Here is a 17,543-nt window from a genome sequence, read left to right as displayed (position 1 = left end):
GTGGGCAGCTCTCCGGCTCGTATTCGAGAGATCTCAGTATCAAATTTCCGCCTAGGAACGAAGTATCCTAACCCAGTTTTTCTCAGTCCCTTCAAGCAAGTGACGGTAGATTACTTTGAAATGTGTATTGTACGGTTTTTTCATTAAAATAGAGTATGCAGTTAACGTGCATGATTGTCGTTCATAAGATGGCCTCATTTGCATTTTTCCCTGTAACCAGTGGAAGAGGTCCGTTTAAATTTAATGGAGCATCCAGGTCCCCGTTGCAGTCCTTGCGACTGTACAACGTACAGCCTTCATTATCCAGAGCCCATGTTATGTCAGTGTTCGGCCCACACCACGCCGGGGTGTGGACTTCGTGAGGTACAGTAATTTGAAACTCAGACGTCACTTTGTATATCTGCCTATTCATACTCCATTAATCAATCCTGCTTGCTGAATTCGACTTGGATCAGGGATGGGATAGATCAGGAAAGAAAGTGACAACACAGGTACGGGTTAGACGACTGCTCATCCTGTCCTAACAGCCTGTCAACTAAATGACGGATTTACGTGAAAATGGGTATGGCCATCATGCCACTATAGACCATTCACTCTTCTACTTTGGAGTTCTCCAACGTCAATGTAGCGGTCGAGAGTTCAGGTTTTCACGTCTGCGACTTTGAAGGTAACTACGTATCTTCTGAGATGCTACGCAGTGTAGTCTTGTCCTGATGATGGAGGCAGTAAACACCTCTCAGAATCGGTCAGTTTCTACCGGACTACATGGTGGAACATCCCAGTTAAAAGGACTCGTCACCGTTTTCTTGTCCTGAGCCGCACAAATCCAATCCAAATTTTCCCACCCTGCTTCCATAAGATTCTTTTTAATATTACCTGTTCTCCAGTCTAGGCCCAGGTCTTCTGAGTGGTCTCTTCCTCTCAGTCTTTCCAACCAATATTTTGTGTTTATTTCTCATTTCCCTCATGCGTGCTACATGCACCGCTTATTTCATCATCTTTGATTTGATCATCCTACACTATTTGTGAAGATTGTTCATTATGCATTATCCTCTTGTATCCAAATATTTTCCTTGTCACCCTCAGCCCATATTTCTAATCTGTGTTCTTCCCTTAATGTGAGAAACCAGGTTTCACACCCGTACAAATCAATAGGCAAAATTATAGTTTCGTTTATTTTAATCTTGGTATTTTATATAGCAACCTGGAAGACGAAACAATCTGATTTGCATGATAAGTAGTACTCGTGCACACTTTTCGTTACATCAGTACAAGCTGCTGTTCAGTTCCGTGTTGTTTGGCCATCAGGGTTTTGGGACTGAGCCCAGGGATTAATATAACAGTAAAGCCTTTGAATTTTTTAATCCATAGCGTGATGGAAATCGCGATTTCCAGCTGTGAGAATTTGAACGAAATATGCCTGCGAGTTTTAACAAAGTACATGTAAGTACGTGGGTTCAGAACTTGGAGAAAGAATTTGCATGCCATGTAAGATGTTGTCCTAATATATGACGGGTACTGTACACAGACTATGAGCTTTGGACTTTTGTACCCTATCGATTGATTGGTTCAGTTTTACTGTAAAATGTCCTATGGAGGATGATTTTGCTTCTAGAACTATACTACACACATACGTATTTTGTGTTACGCTGTTACCTTTGTGTATATTAAAATTGATGCAGATAACTCAAATTGAATAGCTATCCGAGTCCGGTATGTCAACAAAATGTGTATACATACTTTTCATTAAATATTATTTGGATGTTATATAAGCAGGACATGTAGGAGAAAAGAAGTAGTCATCTTGGAAGACCTAGGCATAGGTGGGCGTCTAATGAATTGGATCTTAAGGAATGAGTTTAATTCTCTAAGGATAATATTTAATGAGCGACTTTCAGTTTATCAAGATAAACTCTCACAGTCCTAAGATTTCTGACGATCGTGCGTTATAATACGTAAAATTGTTATTTTGGACTTCGTCGCCTAAATCATGAAATTGCAACGGTTCGGAAGGTGCATTCTGCTTCCGGTCGTTACCTGAAGACGAAAGCAGAATCCAGCTTCCGAAACCTTGGTAGTTGTATAGTTTTATAACGACAGAGAAAACCCAAAAGAACAATTTTACATATTATAAGATGGACTTTTCTCCATGGAGAAGAATAGTATTCTGTTTGCTTTGTCATCAATTACGGTGAACAATAAATGTTGTGTGTAAAGTGGCTGGCTACCGAGTTCCTGGCACAATGAACGAACTGACCCTCGGGCCCACCGAGTCTCCTGTTCTTATAACTGTCTTTGAATACTTGCGAGTTCACAGTGGTTTCGATGATGATGATGATGATGATGATAATGATAATGATAGAGATAGCATACATTATTTCCAATTTATTATTCATTTATCATCCTGCCATTCGACGCTGTATAATCGTAGCAGTTGAAAGCGTCGTTAAATGAACCACGAACGAAATAAATAAACATACTGGCTACAGGGGCGGCGGGGGACCACGTTGGAACTCAAGGAATGCCGTACTGCTAGCAAGGTACATAATGTATAGCTATCAACCAGCGTATCCAAACCGGACCTGCGTGCTGGACGTCATGCAAATACACCAATGCGCTCTTTCGCTAACGTTAATAAAACAGTCCAAGAAAAATGTTGGCCATTTCTTTATGGCTGTGTTTCAATGTGTTACACCCTCAATCACTGAGAAGTCTGCAAGATCACCTGGTCGCTGTATGACGCTTAACACCCAGGCGGTCCTCACTCACAGTTGTTTCCACGTGCGATGGCGAAGAAGCTTGTCTTGTATACGTTGTAAAAATATCTTAACCAGACATCATGTTGGCATTGGCACATTTTACGAAGTGAACATTTATGTAGGTGGTAAATTACACAAAGAAATAAGGGTAAACAAGAATTTCAGGTCACAGCTCATAAAACATATTTTCCTAAAGCAAAGACTCCCAGTCCTATAAATCCCTGTTTGTTAATGTTATAGTTAGGTCATATTTAGGTAATATCTTGTAAACTTATAACAAAACAATGAAATACATTGTAACTTATGGGTTAGCATGCTGGAATTCAGCAGTTCTGCAATACTGGTCATAAAACCAAATTATAATTGTTTGCCACATTCTATATACAGTTTTAACCGAATGGTTATGATAAATTCCCAGCCGTTTATGGAACCCCAAAGTTCATGTCGTGTTCACAAAAGCCCACTATTCTTCGAGGTGCTGCGTAGCATTTCGTAACACGTTGTTTTTTACGGTGAGGAGCTGTTAGCCCCATCCAACTCTCAAGCTGGAGGAACAACCCTTGTTGTCTGTCCGCGACTGATTACTCAATATATACAGAGTTACCCCCCTCCCCCCTCCACTATATATGGATGGCTTCTCCTCCAAACGCAACCTGAGGTCTCACCATACCGTGGTGACATGGACATACTTAATAAGACCAATAAACCACTGAAATAATATTTTAGTTTGTACATAGTTTACTTGTTTTCGTTGAAGTAAGTAGATATTCGTGTTGTTGACAGACTGCTGGGACGAGGTTCCATGTTCGTGTTCTCGCTGGATCAGTTCCGTCGACTGCTAGGAGTAGCAGAGGACTGGTGTGGTGGCGCCTTGCTGGACCTAGGTGCAGGCGACGGCAAGACCACAGAGGTGATGGCGTCGCTCTTCAGCAATGTTTACGTCACAGAAATCTCGGGACCCATGCGATGGATTCTTGCCAAGAGAGGTTTCCAGTGAGTTTTGCTTTCCAGACAACTTATAATCGTCCTGATTGTGTGTAGTCCCGTCAGAAAACGTCTAAGTTTGCTTACGATGTGGGAAAGTTATACTTCCAACAGATTTGTCGAAGTAAGATTTATGTTGAAACAAATGTCATTATTCAGTTCGGAAGCTGTTAACATTTCGTCCACCTTACAAAACGCTGAAGATAGGGATATTCAAAACGATGTTGCCAGTTTCTTTTGTGAGTGTAAAACATGGTTTCTTACAGTGAGGGAAGTAGCAGCTACATAAATTACAAGTGTGAGTATTAAAGTGCTTCGGGAAATAATCGGGCCTGAGGAAGATGAAATATAAAGGCAAATTATGACATTTGGCCTACATAATGGGGGCATTCATGATTTATACAGGGCATTTACGATGATGATAATAATAGTAAACTTTAGAGTCCTGGATGGGCTGGGCATGTTGCTAGAATGGGCGAAAATGAATGCATGCCGATTATTCACGGGGAAATATCTTGGATAATGACAACTTGGAAGACCGACAATGAGATAAGAGGATGAGGTTATGATAGATCTTAGAAAGCCAGGCTGTGAGAAAGGAAGATGAATGATTCTGGCTCAGGAACGTGTCGAATGGCAGGTTTTAGTGTTAGTGGTGTTGAATCTCCGGTTTCTTCTGCCACTTTATATTCAGTTGCGGACGTCTACCCTGAGAGATCATGACAGAAAATTCGGGTGGCCCCGCAAAGAGCCCACTTTCATTGCCATAAATGTTGCTCCAACATGGCAAATCATACACATATGGTACCAGGTTTTGGACAACAATTGCTGGGGAAAAGGCGGGTTACAAGAAGAGAGATGATTTGTATCATTTTAGGTCAAAAGTGTCAGGACGGAACACTAACGCATCTACACTTCTAGACGTTTTCAGTCTGTAGATATCATTGAAAGTTACTTTCTTCTAGTGAAAACTCTAAGCCCAAACCTTACAGCTTGAATTACGATAAATCAGACAAGTTCCTGGATCAACGTTTGAAAATTTCTTTCGTTTTTTCGTAGCTCTATGTTAAACATAGAAGCTAAAATTTATACAAGAAATGTGAGAGATCAAGGTATAGATATTAGGATAATATTGGGACGTATCTTAAAAGAACATAGTTTTAGAGTGTGTTGGATTAAAGGAATAGTTTCCAATGGCTGGTCCATTGCAAGGAACCTTTTGATTCCACAAAAGATGTTAATTTTTTCATTCTCTGCTTCACAAAATTGACTGTAATCCATGGAGTTAGTTGTTTAATATTTTATTACAGTACTACTTCTTGTCGAGTATAATCTTGATTCTGTTACATTTCAAAAGAGTAAATTGGTAACGCTGACCTTGTAATCCTGGGGTCTCGGGTTCGATTCCCGGCGGTGCCCGAATTTATAACTTGTGTTGGGCAAGGCCGTGGTCTAGGCAACACGGAGTTTTCCTCCGGGGGCTTCCCCGGTTTCTCCGTGGCATCCCAACAATTACTCCATTCACACATAGATGAAGGCAATGGCAAACCACTTCTGGATCATCTGTCAAGAACGTATATGAACAGGTCCTAGTCCGAGAAAAGGATGGAAGGATCATGTTCATATGGACCTGTCTTCAGACAGAACACTAATAATAATAATAATAATAATAATAATAATAATAATAATAAAATTGGTAGTTGACTCGTTTCGTGCAAGGACACGTTTAATCAAATTTCTCGCAAGCGACTTTGCCCGACAAGACAGGAACGAGGCATTGTTTAGACGTTGATTTCCATTAGAAATTCACTCCCTTCGTGTTTATGGGAACAGAACAAGCCGCCGCTAACTAGTAGACGACCTGAAATTGAGAGCCGAAGTCGAGTGTCGGTGTTTTCGGTCTCGTGTTCATATTCATAGTTGCTAAGAAGTAAGTCGTCAATGTTATTTAGAGTTGTTTAGCATGTAACGAATACTAATAAACATCCTCAAATATAGTTTATATTTAAGCTTCTCAGACGGCGAGTATGAAGATGGCTGTCTTCTGGGATGTTCCACCGTGTCGTGCCCTGATGATTGAGGCAGTAAGAACCTCAGAAACGTATTTCAACTTCTGTGAGACTACACGAAGCAATCTCTCAGACGATTGTCATATTCATACTCGCCTCTGTGACAATCTGAAATTTCACTTGTAGAAAGATTTGTTTCATTGTGTTTAGGATGTAATTTGAAACTAAGGAGGATTAAATAAGCGGGAATTTTAGGACATTACAGAACGAGAAACTGTGAAGTTCATACAAGTCTGCTAGTTTTGTTAGGATACTGAAATCGAGCTTACGATGGGCTTGGAAGATACGGAATGCAAAAGAATTTTCACGAAGAAGTCTCGCGGAAAACCGTCATTTGGAAGATTGAGAGGTAGAGGGGAGAATAACATTAAGACGGAATTTAAGGAAATAGGTTGTAAGGATGGGCGGTGGATGAAACTGCCCCAAAGTTTTTCGTGTTGAATGGAATTTGTTTAACTTGAGGTTTCAGAATTTAGAGGAAAATCTTGTGACAAGTTTTTTTGATCGCACATTTATGCATTTCTCATATAAACAACAGACTTGCTTAACGATGTGGCACAAACAAGATCCCCTACACCCATAATGTTATATTCCCGGTCCATTTGATGCCGGAAACAGCCCACTTTTTATATTCTTTAACTGTTATCCTAGTTCCTCCTATGTTGCTGGACAAGCGAAAGAAGATACAACCGTTTTTTCTTGATTCTTCGCACACATGAACATGGCTTCTGTTGTATACTGCGTTCCAGCGTTTTTGGCCACTAAACTTTGTGATTTGGAACCTCGGAGCGAGTCACTTACCAGAAATTTGCTGGAAGGGATGGCAGCAGGTCGCGTACAGTACACTACAAATAAAATATCACCACGTTATGTAACACAGGAAAGTCGATTTCACTACACTACACATCACTAGAAAATTAACACTGCAGAGAGTATTAGATAATTTTATCTTCTTCACAACTCTTCGGTCCTCTTACAATTTTTCACTCCTCACAGACCATCGCTTTCTGACATATCACTCGATTCATCACTACCGCTGTTGCTGTCCACTCCATTATCTTCAATATATTAGTGACAAAGCGTGACTAGGCGTGATCTTCTTTGAAAGCCTGACGAAAGGACGCCTTAAGCGTTAAAACATCACCAAGACTTTAAAAGCGTGACCAAGAGTGACAGCGTGACGTACTGTAACGGCGTGACAAGACGTGGCCATAAGTGCAGAAACGTGACGAATACTTTCAAAACGTTACCTAATGTAACAAACTAACCTACTCTAACTAAACATAACTTAACATAACCTAACCTAACCTAACCTAACCTAACCTAGCCTAGCCTAACCTGTCGTAAATTCATCTAACGTTTTGCAAAGTATCAGAAATTAACCGAGCCATACGTAACATAACGTAAGCGTGCTGAAGCGTGACATTGCGTGACCTGCGTTAACGACGTGATAGGGGATCACAAATGTGTCGAAACGTGACGAAGACTTACAAAGCGTGACCAAGCGTGACAAATCGTGACCAAGCGTGACAAATCGTGACGGCGTGACCTGATATTAACGCGTGATGGGAGGTCTCCACAAGTATCCATAAGTGTTATAATATGTCGAAGATTCGAAAAGTGTCTAAGCGTGACTAAGCGTGACTAGGCTTGACATACTGTAACGAAGTGACGAGATGTGGCCATGATTGTCGAAACGTCGAGGATTTACAAAGCGTGACCAAGCGTTACAAAGCGTGACTAGGCGTGATCTGCTATTAAGGACTGACGGGAGGTCTCCATAAGTATCCTTAAGTGTTGTAATACGACGAAGATTCGAAAGGTGTATCTAAGCATGCCCAAGCGTGACAAAAGCGTGACTAGGCGTGTTGTACTGTAACGGAGTGAGGAGATGTGGCCAGAAATTTCGAAACGTTACGAATATTTGCAAAGCGTCACCAAGCGTAACAATCGTGACTAGGCGTGGCGTGACGAAATGTGGCCATAAGTGTCAAAATGTAACAACAGTTTTCAAAACGTTACCTAACCTAACAAAATCCACAAAACAAACTTACTCTAACCTAACCAAACCTAACCTGTCCTAACTTTATCTAACGTTTTGAAAAGTATCAAAAATGAACCTTGCCATACCTACCATAACGTAAGCGTGCCGAAATGTGACTTAGTGACCATGCGTGCCGAAGCGTGACATTGCGCGACTAAGCGTGATCTGCGTTCTCGGCGTGACGGGATCACCAAATGTGTCGAAACGTGACGAAGATTTACAGAGCGTGACCAAACATGACCGAGCGTGACAACGCGTGTCTATGCGTGACCTGCTATAAAGGCTTAACGAGAGGTCAGCTTAAGTGTTAAAATACGACGAAGATTTGAAAAGTGTCTAAGCGTGACCAAGCATGACAAGGCGTGACTAGGAGTGACGTACTGTAAGGGCGTGACGAAATGTGACCATAAGTGTCAAAATAATCGTGGGTTCTTATCCCACTAGAGGTACGGATGTGTGTCCGCGTCTATCTGTGTTGTGCTGTCTCGTGTAGGTAAAAATCTTGCGACCGGTCGTCCGAGGCGTCGTGCTAAACGCCGAAAATTTATAAAGGCTGGAAGAAAAATCTCGTAGAAGCCTAGTAGAAACACTACGTCACCTTGAGACGTGACATTGTTGTTGTAAACTGCTTGCTTTTGTTGAAAGTAGACAATAGGCATGCGGAAGGAAAAGAGAGAAAAGTATAGGCCACTCTGGTTTTCATCATTCAGTTTCTTACACTTTCCTTCGTTTTGAAAATTCTGTGAAAGGAAAGTGAGAATTTTCTTTTGCCAAAGAGCATTCGAAATGAAAGGACAGTCCCGACACCGTCAATAAAAGTCACAAATTATCTTAAATGCTTTGGTAATGGGGATAGATCTTATTAAATAACTAATTCCATGAAGCAAAGTTCTTATTCAGAGGCTGATAGTTGCTCAGCTGGTCAAGAAAGTCCAGGCCTTATGTGTTCATTGCCCTGTTCACAACCCGTCACTGGACCGTATCTTAAACAAATTTAATCCTGTCATCATCCTTAATGCCCTTGGGTTTGACTTTATACCCGGGGACCAGCTATCATGCTCAAGACCTGTTGTGTCTTTCCCCACTCCACCCACACAAATGATGAGACAGTGCCTTAAAGTAGGCAGCCACCGCTTTCTTGCTCGTCCTTTCCAGTTCGTCATTCATAATCATTCTTCTTTTCGACGCCAGATACGAATAATCTATGCAGATGAGAAGACGACGTTAAATAAATTAAGAATAAATGGAAGATGTTTACAGTTCACATTTTATGTTATATGTTGAATGCATTTGGTAAGTCGTAATTGAAACACCGCGAAGCAAGACCCATGTAGCAGAGTTAGGATCTGTAAGACCCAGAGCTCTAAAACACTCCACACCCTTGTGAACTAGCAGACAGACAGACAGTTAGTTAGTTAACGTAGTTGTAACTTGGTTAAACTGATCGGCTCCGTCTCTGTATATGCGGCAATGAACAAGATTATATTTGTGTATGAAAATTACATTTTAATATAAATAGGTACGAGATTAGAATGTCAGAGATTCTGAATTTCTTGTAGTATATATTTTTGGAGTACATTCTGCTCTTAATTTAATCACGAATATCATTTGTCTGCTATTATCATTCCGAAGTACACAAATTTTTGTATTCTGAAAGGATTTGTTAGCATTTTATGGATTCGTCTCTCGGCCACGAAACATGAATATGCACTTTGTTTCTTTCTTCTTCTTTTTTTCTTCTCCTTTTTTTCTTCTTTTTTCCTTTCTTTTTTCCTTTTTTTCCTCTGCGGGTCAGTAGTCTCATATGTACGCCAGTTTTTAAAACGAACTTTAGTCATTATTCAGTAATGCGCATACATGCCATTTATTGATTTGTGATGCGTATGCACGCCAGTTTATCGTTCTTTTGAGTCGGAGAGCGTAAGTTACAATGGAAGGCAGCGATCATCCCCTATTAAACAGATTCCGAGCCCCACTTCGGCCGATCAAAGCCGCCACGTCGCTTGAGAAATATACGTTTATTTCGTTTCATATGTGCGAAATCGAAGACAATTTTAGATAAAACTGATTTTTCGGGAAGAGTACCTAATGGTTTAATCCAAATATCTTACTTCACCCATTTGGACGGCCAAATCGAAATTTTACGAGTTTTCTCTGCTCTCGAAACGTCCTGTATATTACATGTATCCCGAAACTGGCAATGTACAATATAATCGTAAGCAATGGATAAGCATTTCTAGGTCTAACAAGGGTTACGTTTATGTTATGCGCTAATTTTTTTGTATGACACACCATTCTCTATAAAATGTAAGTAGTTCGATTAGCGTGCCCTGTAAAGTAAGAGCCATATATTAGACCGTTGTGAATTAAAATTAGATTTATTCCACAACTTTTAATGTAAAATTCTAATATAGAATTTCATCAAAATCTCCACATTGTACCGACGGACGGACCTACCTACCTACCTTCCTTCTGTACATCTTCTTTGTACGCTTTGTCGAAACATTTAATAGAAATTAGAAACGTAAATAAAAATAATGGAAAACATAAAAAGAATATTCCAGTTCACTAATCAATACTTGGAATAAATTGAAATTAATCTCTGTAATCAAAATACAACAGTGTATTACTATAGGCGACGATATGTTCTTGTATTGTCCACACAGATCCCCTGTTAGTAGCCTACACTGCGCAGACATCGCAACTTTGTATCGAATTCGCGAGGTAGCAGTTTCACTCAAGACATACATCTTGTTATCCCTGGAAATATCTGTGTAGCTCCTTTAAATGTGAACCAGGTTAGCTAAGTCATTAAAGGGGCTGGCAACGAACTGGACGTCCCAGGTTAGATTCTCGGCATAAGGAGGGATTTTTCTGTTCGTCATTACCTCCACCACAAGCGGCTGTGATTCTCACACGGCCTCTTATCCAATGGACACTTTTCTCCGCGAACAAATGATCGATACCTGACATCGATTGCATTTCTTTGTCAATTTCCGAAGCTAAGAATGCGTGAAGTCTGTCCTCTACTCCCCACATAGGCCTTCCCATTGTAGTCACTGAAAAAATTAACTTTACATTTAAAATTGAAATGCATTTTAATGGTAAGTCTGTTTTTTTACAGCTCAGCTTAACGAGCACTGTATTTTTATTTCAAATGCGCATTTGGCACATATCATGTGAACGGCTCAGTCAATGTAGTAACGAGTCTAAGAGTTCTACGATCGGGCTGAGATTTTTCTGTTCGTCATTACCTCCACCACAAGCGGCTGTGATTCTCACCCAGCCTCCTGGCTAATGGGCCCCAGGGTCACTTTCACCTGGGGTCTAGCGGTAGGGGCGTTAGACTGATCACTCGGCTTCATCTAGATTGTGTAGAGCTATGCCTCGACCTCCACGTAGTCTCATGTCTTCATGGCGTAGTTCTTAAGTACAGGAATAACTTTACCTTTATTACACTGGCGTGTATTTTTGCATATAGAATTTGTCTTTTTTAGCAGTCACAGCAAATATCGTATGTAATTTTGATATTACAACGAGGAGAAACAGTTGAACGTTTTAACAGTGTATATGGCTACTGTCCATGTAGCAATATGTAAAATGTTAAAGGGGAATGGAAGAAAGGGAGAAAAAGGAAAAAATATAAGAAGGAAGCAGAAACTAATGGAGTATCTATGCGCTCTGCCCAGCAATGGATATGCATACATACACAATAAACGTGTTTACACATGAAAGGCTTCTAAGGTGTCCATTCCGTATGCATGGATGAGTCTTTCTGCTACTCGCTACGTGATATATATGTGGCACACGTGTGTGCTGGAGCGTGGGTAATGCTACGTGTGTGTTGGGGGGGGGGGGGGGGTTGTCCAGTTCCTCAGAAACATGCGAGGAAAATGATGACAAAGAAGACCTGGACAGTAAAGTAAAGTCGCAAGGAACAGACAATACGTTTTTTTAGAATACTGTGGGAAAAATATGCGAGACAAGTTTGCTCCCCACAGAGCCAAGAGGAAGTAATATTTGCGAATTACTCAAGAAATGGCATTGTTTCATATTGTACTTGGATATTAAAGTTAGGATTCTGCGAATGGGCAATCAACAGTACAAACTCCTGTCTCCATCTGGTGACCGGTAATTTTCTTATGAAGTAAGTATAGTTTTGCCTTTCGGGGATGAGCTCCTTCGAATGTTGATAATTATCTAGCATTTCGGCAAACATTGCAGCCAATTAGTAGCGTATCTGGCTGTGGACTGAACGACCGGGGTTCAACTTCCAACAGGGACAAGGGTATTTTTACCTTCGCAACTGCGTGCAGACTGTCTCCTGTCCAGGAAGTTCTTCGGGTTTTTTTCCCGGCTGTGAAGCAGCCGGATCGTGAAGTTTGTGGTGAGAATGCATGAATGGTGCTTTATCACCATTCATCTGCATGCTTTATGGCGTGTTGCATAGCTGTAGGAACAATTTTAGTAATCGCTCTTAAGTTTTGTGCTCACTTTGCTCAAACAGAAGATCATAAATTACATGAATAATTCTGGCGCGCGGGAAAGGCTGACCATCCACGTATTGCATTCTAACTAACCATCTGAATTTGGTTAATTTTGGTATTGGGAGCTGCACTGAAAATTGTCGGGTGTATTTAATTTTATTCATAACGGTCCAATAAAGAACGTACTTTACGTGACTCCCAAATCGAAAGATAATTTTTCTAGAAAACCGATTATCGTGCATGACATAAAATATATTCCATGGATCTTGTTGAGCTCTACGTTTCTTCGTTTTCCAAATGTCGTAGTTCGGAGGATTTTATGCTGACTCTTGAATATCTTTGTATGTGGCTCTTTGTTTCGCGAAATTTACTCACCCCTGATATACCCATTTGGAACACGTTTGTAGGTAAGGCGCTCCGTCACTAAAATGGTAATCAAATTATTCTGAAAGCATTTTTAATGTGTCGGTTCCCCTGAGCTGCTCAAACAGTATCATTCGCCTCGTCTCGATGTCTCGCGCATTATCGTCTTGTTTTAAGAGTGCAGATGCAGTTTCGGACTTGATTGAAATAGGAAGCGGGACCCTTCCTTGCCACGCTCGTGGCTTATAGGGTGTTTTGAGCCCACGTGTGCCACCCTGGCAGCCTTCAAAGGAAGTAAACGCCTAGATGTGTACAATGTATATAGGCCGAAATATTGGTATGTAATAAGAAAATCGAGATCAATGTAAAATGTTACGTTGTACCTGGAGGTCAGACCGAAATAAAATATTGAAAAAGATCCGATCCGTGCTTTCCACTCGCAATAGAAAATAAGTTGACAACTAGCAAAACGTAATTCTGTTATTGGTTGGTATTGTTATGAAAGCATATTAAATAAGTCGAACCTTTGGTGGATTCTAGAAGGATTAAAGTGAACAGAAGTTGGGAGAAATTATGAAAGTGAAATTTACTTGAATATACGGGTTGTTCAGAAGTTCAGGAAGTGACTCCTGATAATGTTCAAAAATTTTATATCAACATGGATCCGCTTCTTGGCGGTTACTGAGCTGCAGGTAGGGGAAAATTAAGTTGACTGAAACACGACAAACACGTGCATATGCGTGTGTGTGTCTTGAAGAATGCAGGTTCGCAGTGCATTTTCAGATTCAGTTTCAGCGGACGTCTGTCGCGCACGTTCCGCAAAGCACATCAAGGATCGTCAGAATCAAATAGAACCTGATATAACTAGATGGCATAGGGATATGATATGGGCATGTTAATTATTGAAATGAGTACTTGGTTTGGAAGAAATTGAATATAGATTCTTGAGAGAACAACGGCTTCATATTACTCCAGACTTTATATTGGTATGAAGATGTTTTCTGCGATATTGCTCTTTGAATTCTGGTAGAAGGAACACAGACGATAAACCGGTGTTTAGGTAGTTTTTATAAAGTTATGAAAGAAAGCTGAAAGCAAGTATTTAACGTGGGGCCGATAATATGACAGGAAACACAGTTTATATCGAAAAAGCATGAGCTCCAGGAGAGTGTTTTATAATTGAATAAGATCTCCAAGTTTAGTTTTAGTGTTAATTAAGTAAGGTTCTTAGCAGTTTAAGTGAGAGTTACGGAAAATGTAGCTGTAATAGACCAATGGGAGAGGGGTGTAAATGGACATAATCTTACCACCCTCTTTTCTACAGGTCAGTAAGGTAGGGCCTATAGTACAAGGAAACTAAACTGCAACCACTAGAAATGTTTCCGCAGTTACAACCGGTTCACGAACCACTATACGACGTGGTTGCTTAGGATAGTGTTTACCAAGCGTGCGAGCGTACGTGTGTGTTTTGTCGTAGAAACTCTGTGACATCGAAAAATATTGACCTAATTAAAACTTAACAAGCCCATCAAGTTATGAAACGTAGCATAGCATAGCAATTTGGTTCATTAATTTTGTTATTGGCTCATTAATTTTCAGTTCGTGAATTCTGACAAGCTGTCTTATAAACAGTCTAAAAGAAGTGGGGCTGACGATCAGGGACTCATAATATAAAATCTGATTACAATAGACCGAACGGTTTTTGAGTTAATGAGACGACACGGCATAAAATTCATCAGGCCATCTCGAAAACGTCAACACTTACGTGAACCCTGTGTTGGGAACGAGGTGTGCCGCAGGTTGCCTACCCCTGGTTTAGGTTTAATGGCACATCAAAAAACGCTGGGTCTAGGTGTTCCAGAACTGGAAGAGTAGAGTGGATGGGGTAGGAACCATTTTAAACAAACGGCGATGGTATTAGTTTATGTATAGGCAGAAGTAATTTCAATTTCGCTGCTCAAGTGCTGCATCTTCCTTCATGTGGGTGAGAGTAAAGACTTTTAGAAGGTGTTGATCTAGGCCTATAAAGTCTGCCAGAAGAGCTCGTTCATCCATAAACGAATGAATGAAGATTAATTATTTCTGTAGGACTCCATTCGCAGTAAACTTTTATGTAACTGGGTCACCAGTATGTCTACTCAATCATCGTACGAATTTCGTGCACATTTCTTGTGATTTCGCCTTACCTGAGTACCGGCACATTTTATCTAGGGAAAAAAGCTTTGCGTATTTGTCTCTTGATTTCCATGTGCCAGACTCACTGTCAACTAAGTGCCGCCTAAATAAGAGGTGTTAGGAAATTCATAATCACCTAGTTTTATTAATTCCTATTTTGAGATTAGGCGCTATTTGACGCTGCATTTCTAACTCATAATTTGTTACAGCTGGAACGTTTGAAGCTCCACCTCGTATTAATTCGAGAACCGAGTCGGACCGTATAAAACATCGAAGAGGGCCGCGAGTTTCACATGCCTGGCCTAATGTACGTCGAAGAAAATGACTTATAAGCGGATATCTACCTTACAAGTTACCTAGTGGTAGCAGAAGTGTTTCGTAACTTTAAATGTTTTCCACGTCGAAAACAGGGCTCGTTTTACATCCAGCATTTCCATAAAATCACCTGTTGTAGAAGTACTCTGTTTGGAATGGTATAATTTCCTTGAAAATAGAGCCTCGTCCTGCTCCGGCTATGCACTTAATCGTCTTAACGTCTTAACTGTCCCCTTAAACACTTTTCCTCGAGGTGCTAGTAGGCTTGTAATAAAACTTTGTAACAGCACCAGGACAACTTGTTAGCCACAGCATCAAGCGACTCGCCGCAAGTTTAACTACTGCACTTAGCATAAATAAGTTGCCAACTTTAATGTAAGCTACTTTTATAAGTTCTACCGTCCTCAGGTCTACACATCAACATAAATTGGAACTTGGTGTTTGTGTTCGTTTCGCCTTCTCCCCCGCCCAAAGTAAACTTCAAGAACATCTTTAAGCAGGATATTGTTTCCGAAATGTGGACTGTGCTGAAGATGGCATTAAGGAAATGAAGGAAGGAGATAGAGTCTGCTGAGTGCTGTGGATGTTAAGTCGGACAGATTGAGAGGAAGCTTTTAGCCGGAGTAGTTAGCTAAATTGACCCTATTTCGTGTAACAAGTCTTTGGAAATCGTTATCTGTCATACTGATTCGTATTTCACATTGTTCTTTCTTGTTATCAGAAGCCGAACTTAAAAGATTCTTGGTTCAACCGCTCCTGTATTATAAAGTAATTTTAAAAGTTACAGCAGATGTACTTGTGAAATGAAATGATCTGTATTAATATTTTCCGTTTTCTCAACAGTTTTGGGAGTGGCAGTCAGAAGTATCTGAGAGCATTACGAAGTAACAGATATCACACATTAATATACAATGTTTTTCCAGTAGTGGTGGGTCAAAATGGAAAAGAAGGGTGATTTGATTGCCCGTTGGTTGGCTTTCTGTTGCAGACTGTTAGACGTGGAGACATGGACTGGAGCAGGGATAAAATTTGACGTGATAACGTGCCTGAACCTCTTGGACCGATGTGATAGACCATTATCACTCCTCCATGAACTTAAAGCTTCTCTCAGTCCAGGTGGTAGGGTTGTTGTAGCCCTTGTGCTTCCATTCAGCCCCTATGTTGAAATTGGTAAGTTGACAGTAGACAGAAATGTCTGTGAATATTTTCTTCTCGTTGTTTCATTAATTCGAGGCTTAACTACAGATTTTGTATAAATGAGTGTGGATACTAGCTCTGCCAGTATTGATCGGACGCAACTCTGCTTCATAGTCATATTTTTCTCATTCTCTTGAACTATATGATAGAACATTTCAATGTCCAAAGCAATAGTAAGTAGATTTTCAGTAAGAAGTGGGTGAAATTTAATCGGATGCAGTACACCAGTGGTCCCCAACCTTTTTGTGCCTACGGGCACATTTGAGAGTTTATGAGATCGTGGCGGGCACCAACCAATTAACAAAGCCAAATTTTCTTTTCTCTGGACAAATACGATATGGGCACCAAATAATACGCAAAACAACACGACGTTTAATGATACAAGAAATCACGCAATCAAAAATACGTAGTTTTATAAGTAAAATTATTATTACTCAAGTGGGAAGTTAGTGTGAAGATTGGCGTTGCATTTCATCGGCCAGTTTTTCAAATTTGGGAGTGTAGGATGATGTTGCTGCTCGCAAACAATCGTCAAGATAGGCGTCAGTAAGTCGAGATCTGAGCTTTGATTTTATGATGTTCGTGGTTGAACGGCCTTCATTATTCAGTATAACCTCTTTCCGTAACAACGCGGGCACCCAAAAAAGCCTTGGCGGGCGTCATGGTGCCCGCGGGCACCGCGTTGGGGATCACTGCAGTACACTATAGGTATACCATAAATAAATGTTACACAATTAATTAGAACATTGTACACTGCAGGTGGACTAAATGTTTTATCTTAAACACATGGGGGGACTTTAAAGTTTAAAGCATAATCGCATTATTTATAGGTCGCCTGGATCATCGACCAACAGAATGGCTACCGATTCAAGGTTCAAATTTTGAGGAGCAGGCTAGTAGTGCAATCAGTGTTTTTGAAGCGTCTGGTTTCTTTGTGGAGCGCTGGTCTCGGGTGCCGTACCTTTGCGAGGGCGACCTCAATCAGGCTTTCTATTGGTTAGACGATGCTGTGTTCGTGTTGTCAGCCTCAGGAGGTCAGAGAGACGTCAGCTGATAATTCAAGAACTGTCAAAGTAAGTATGACTGTCAAGGATCATAATATAATAAAGTGGAAGAGCACATTATGTTCAATGTAAAAGTATGATCATGC

At 40.6% G+C, this 17,543-nt stretch overlaps 1 protein-coding gene across 4 annotated transcripts in view; it reads left to right on the top strand.

The window, feature by feature from the left end:
- Positions 1–17,543, top strand: part of LOC110829107 (protein-L-histidine N-pros-methyltransferase) — a 174,798-nt gene that overhangs the window by 144,353 nt on the left and 12,902 nt on the right. For all 4 annotated transcript variants that reach the window (XR_015536304.1, XM_022062489.2, XM_087353319.1 and 1 more), the window contains 3 exons: positions 3,543–3,752; positions 16,185–16,366; positions 17,224–17,466. Coding sequence is in view for 3 of the 4 variants with exons in the window: in XM_022062489.2 (XP_021918181.1) it covers positions 3,543–3,752; positions 16,185–16,366; positions 17,224–17,447 (616 nt within the window). In the remaining variant the exon portion in view is untranslated. The remainder of the gene's footprint in view (positions 1–3,542; positions 3,753–16,184; positions 16,367–17,223; positions 17,467–17,543) is intronic.

The sequence above is a fragment of the Zootermopsis nevadensis genome, unplaced genomic scaffold (genome assembly GCF_977971745.1).
Source record: "Zootermopsis nevadensis isolate Lab colony 2312 unplaced genomic scaffold, Znev_1.0 Znev_ptg000022l, whole genome shotgun sequence".
NCBI classification, from domain to species: domain Eukaryota; kingdom Metazoa; phylum Arthropoda; class Insecta; order Blattodea; family Termopsidae; genus Zootermopsis; species Zootermopsis nevadensis.
The sequence above is the reverse complement of the archived record's forward strand: the minus strand, read 5'-3'. Positions and strand labels throughout refer to the sequence as shown.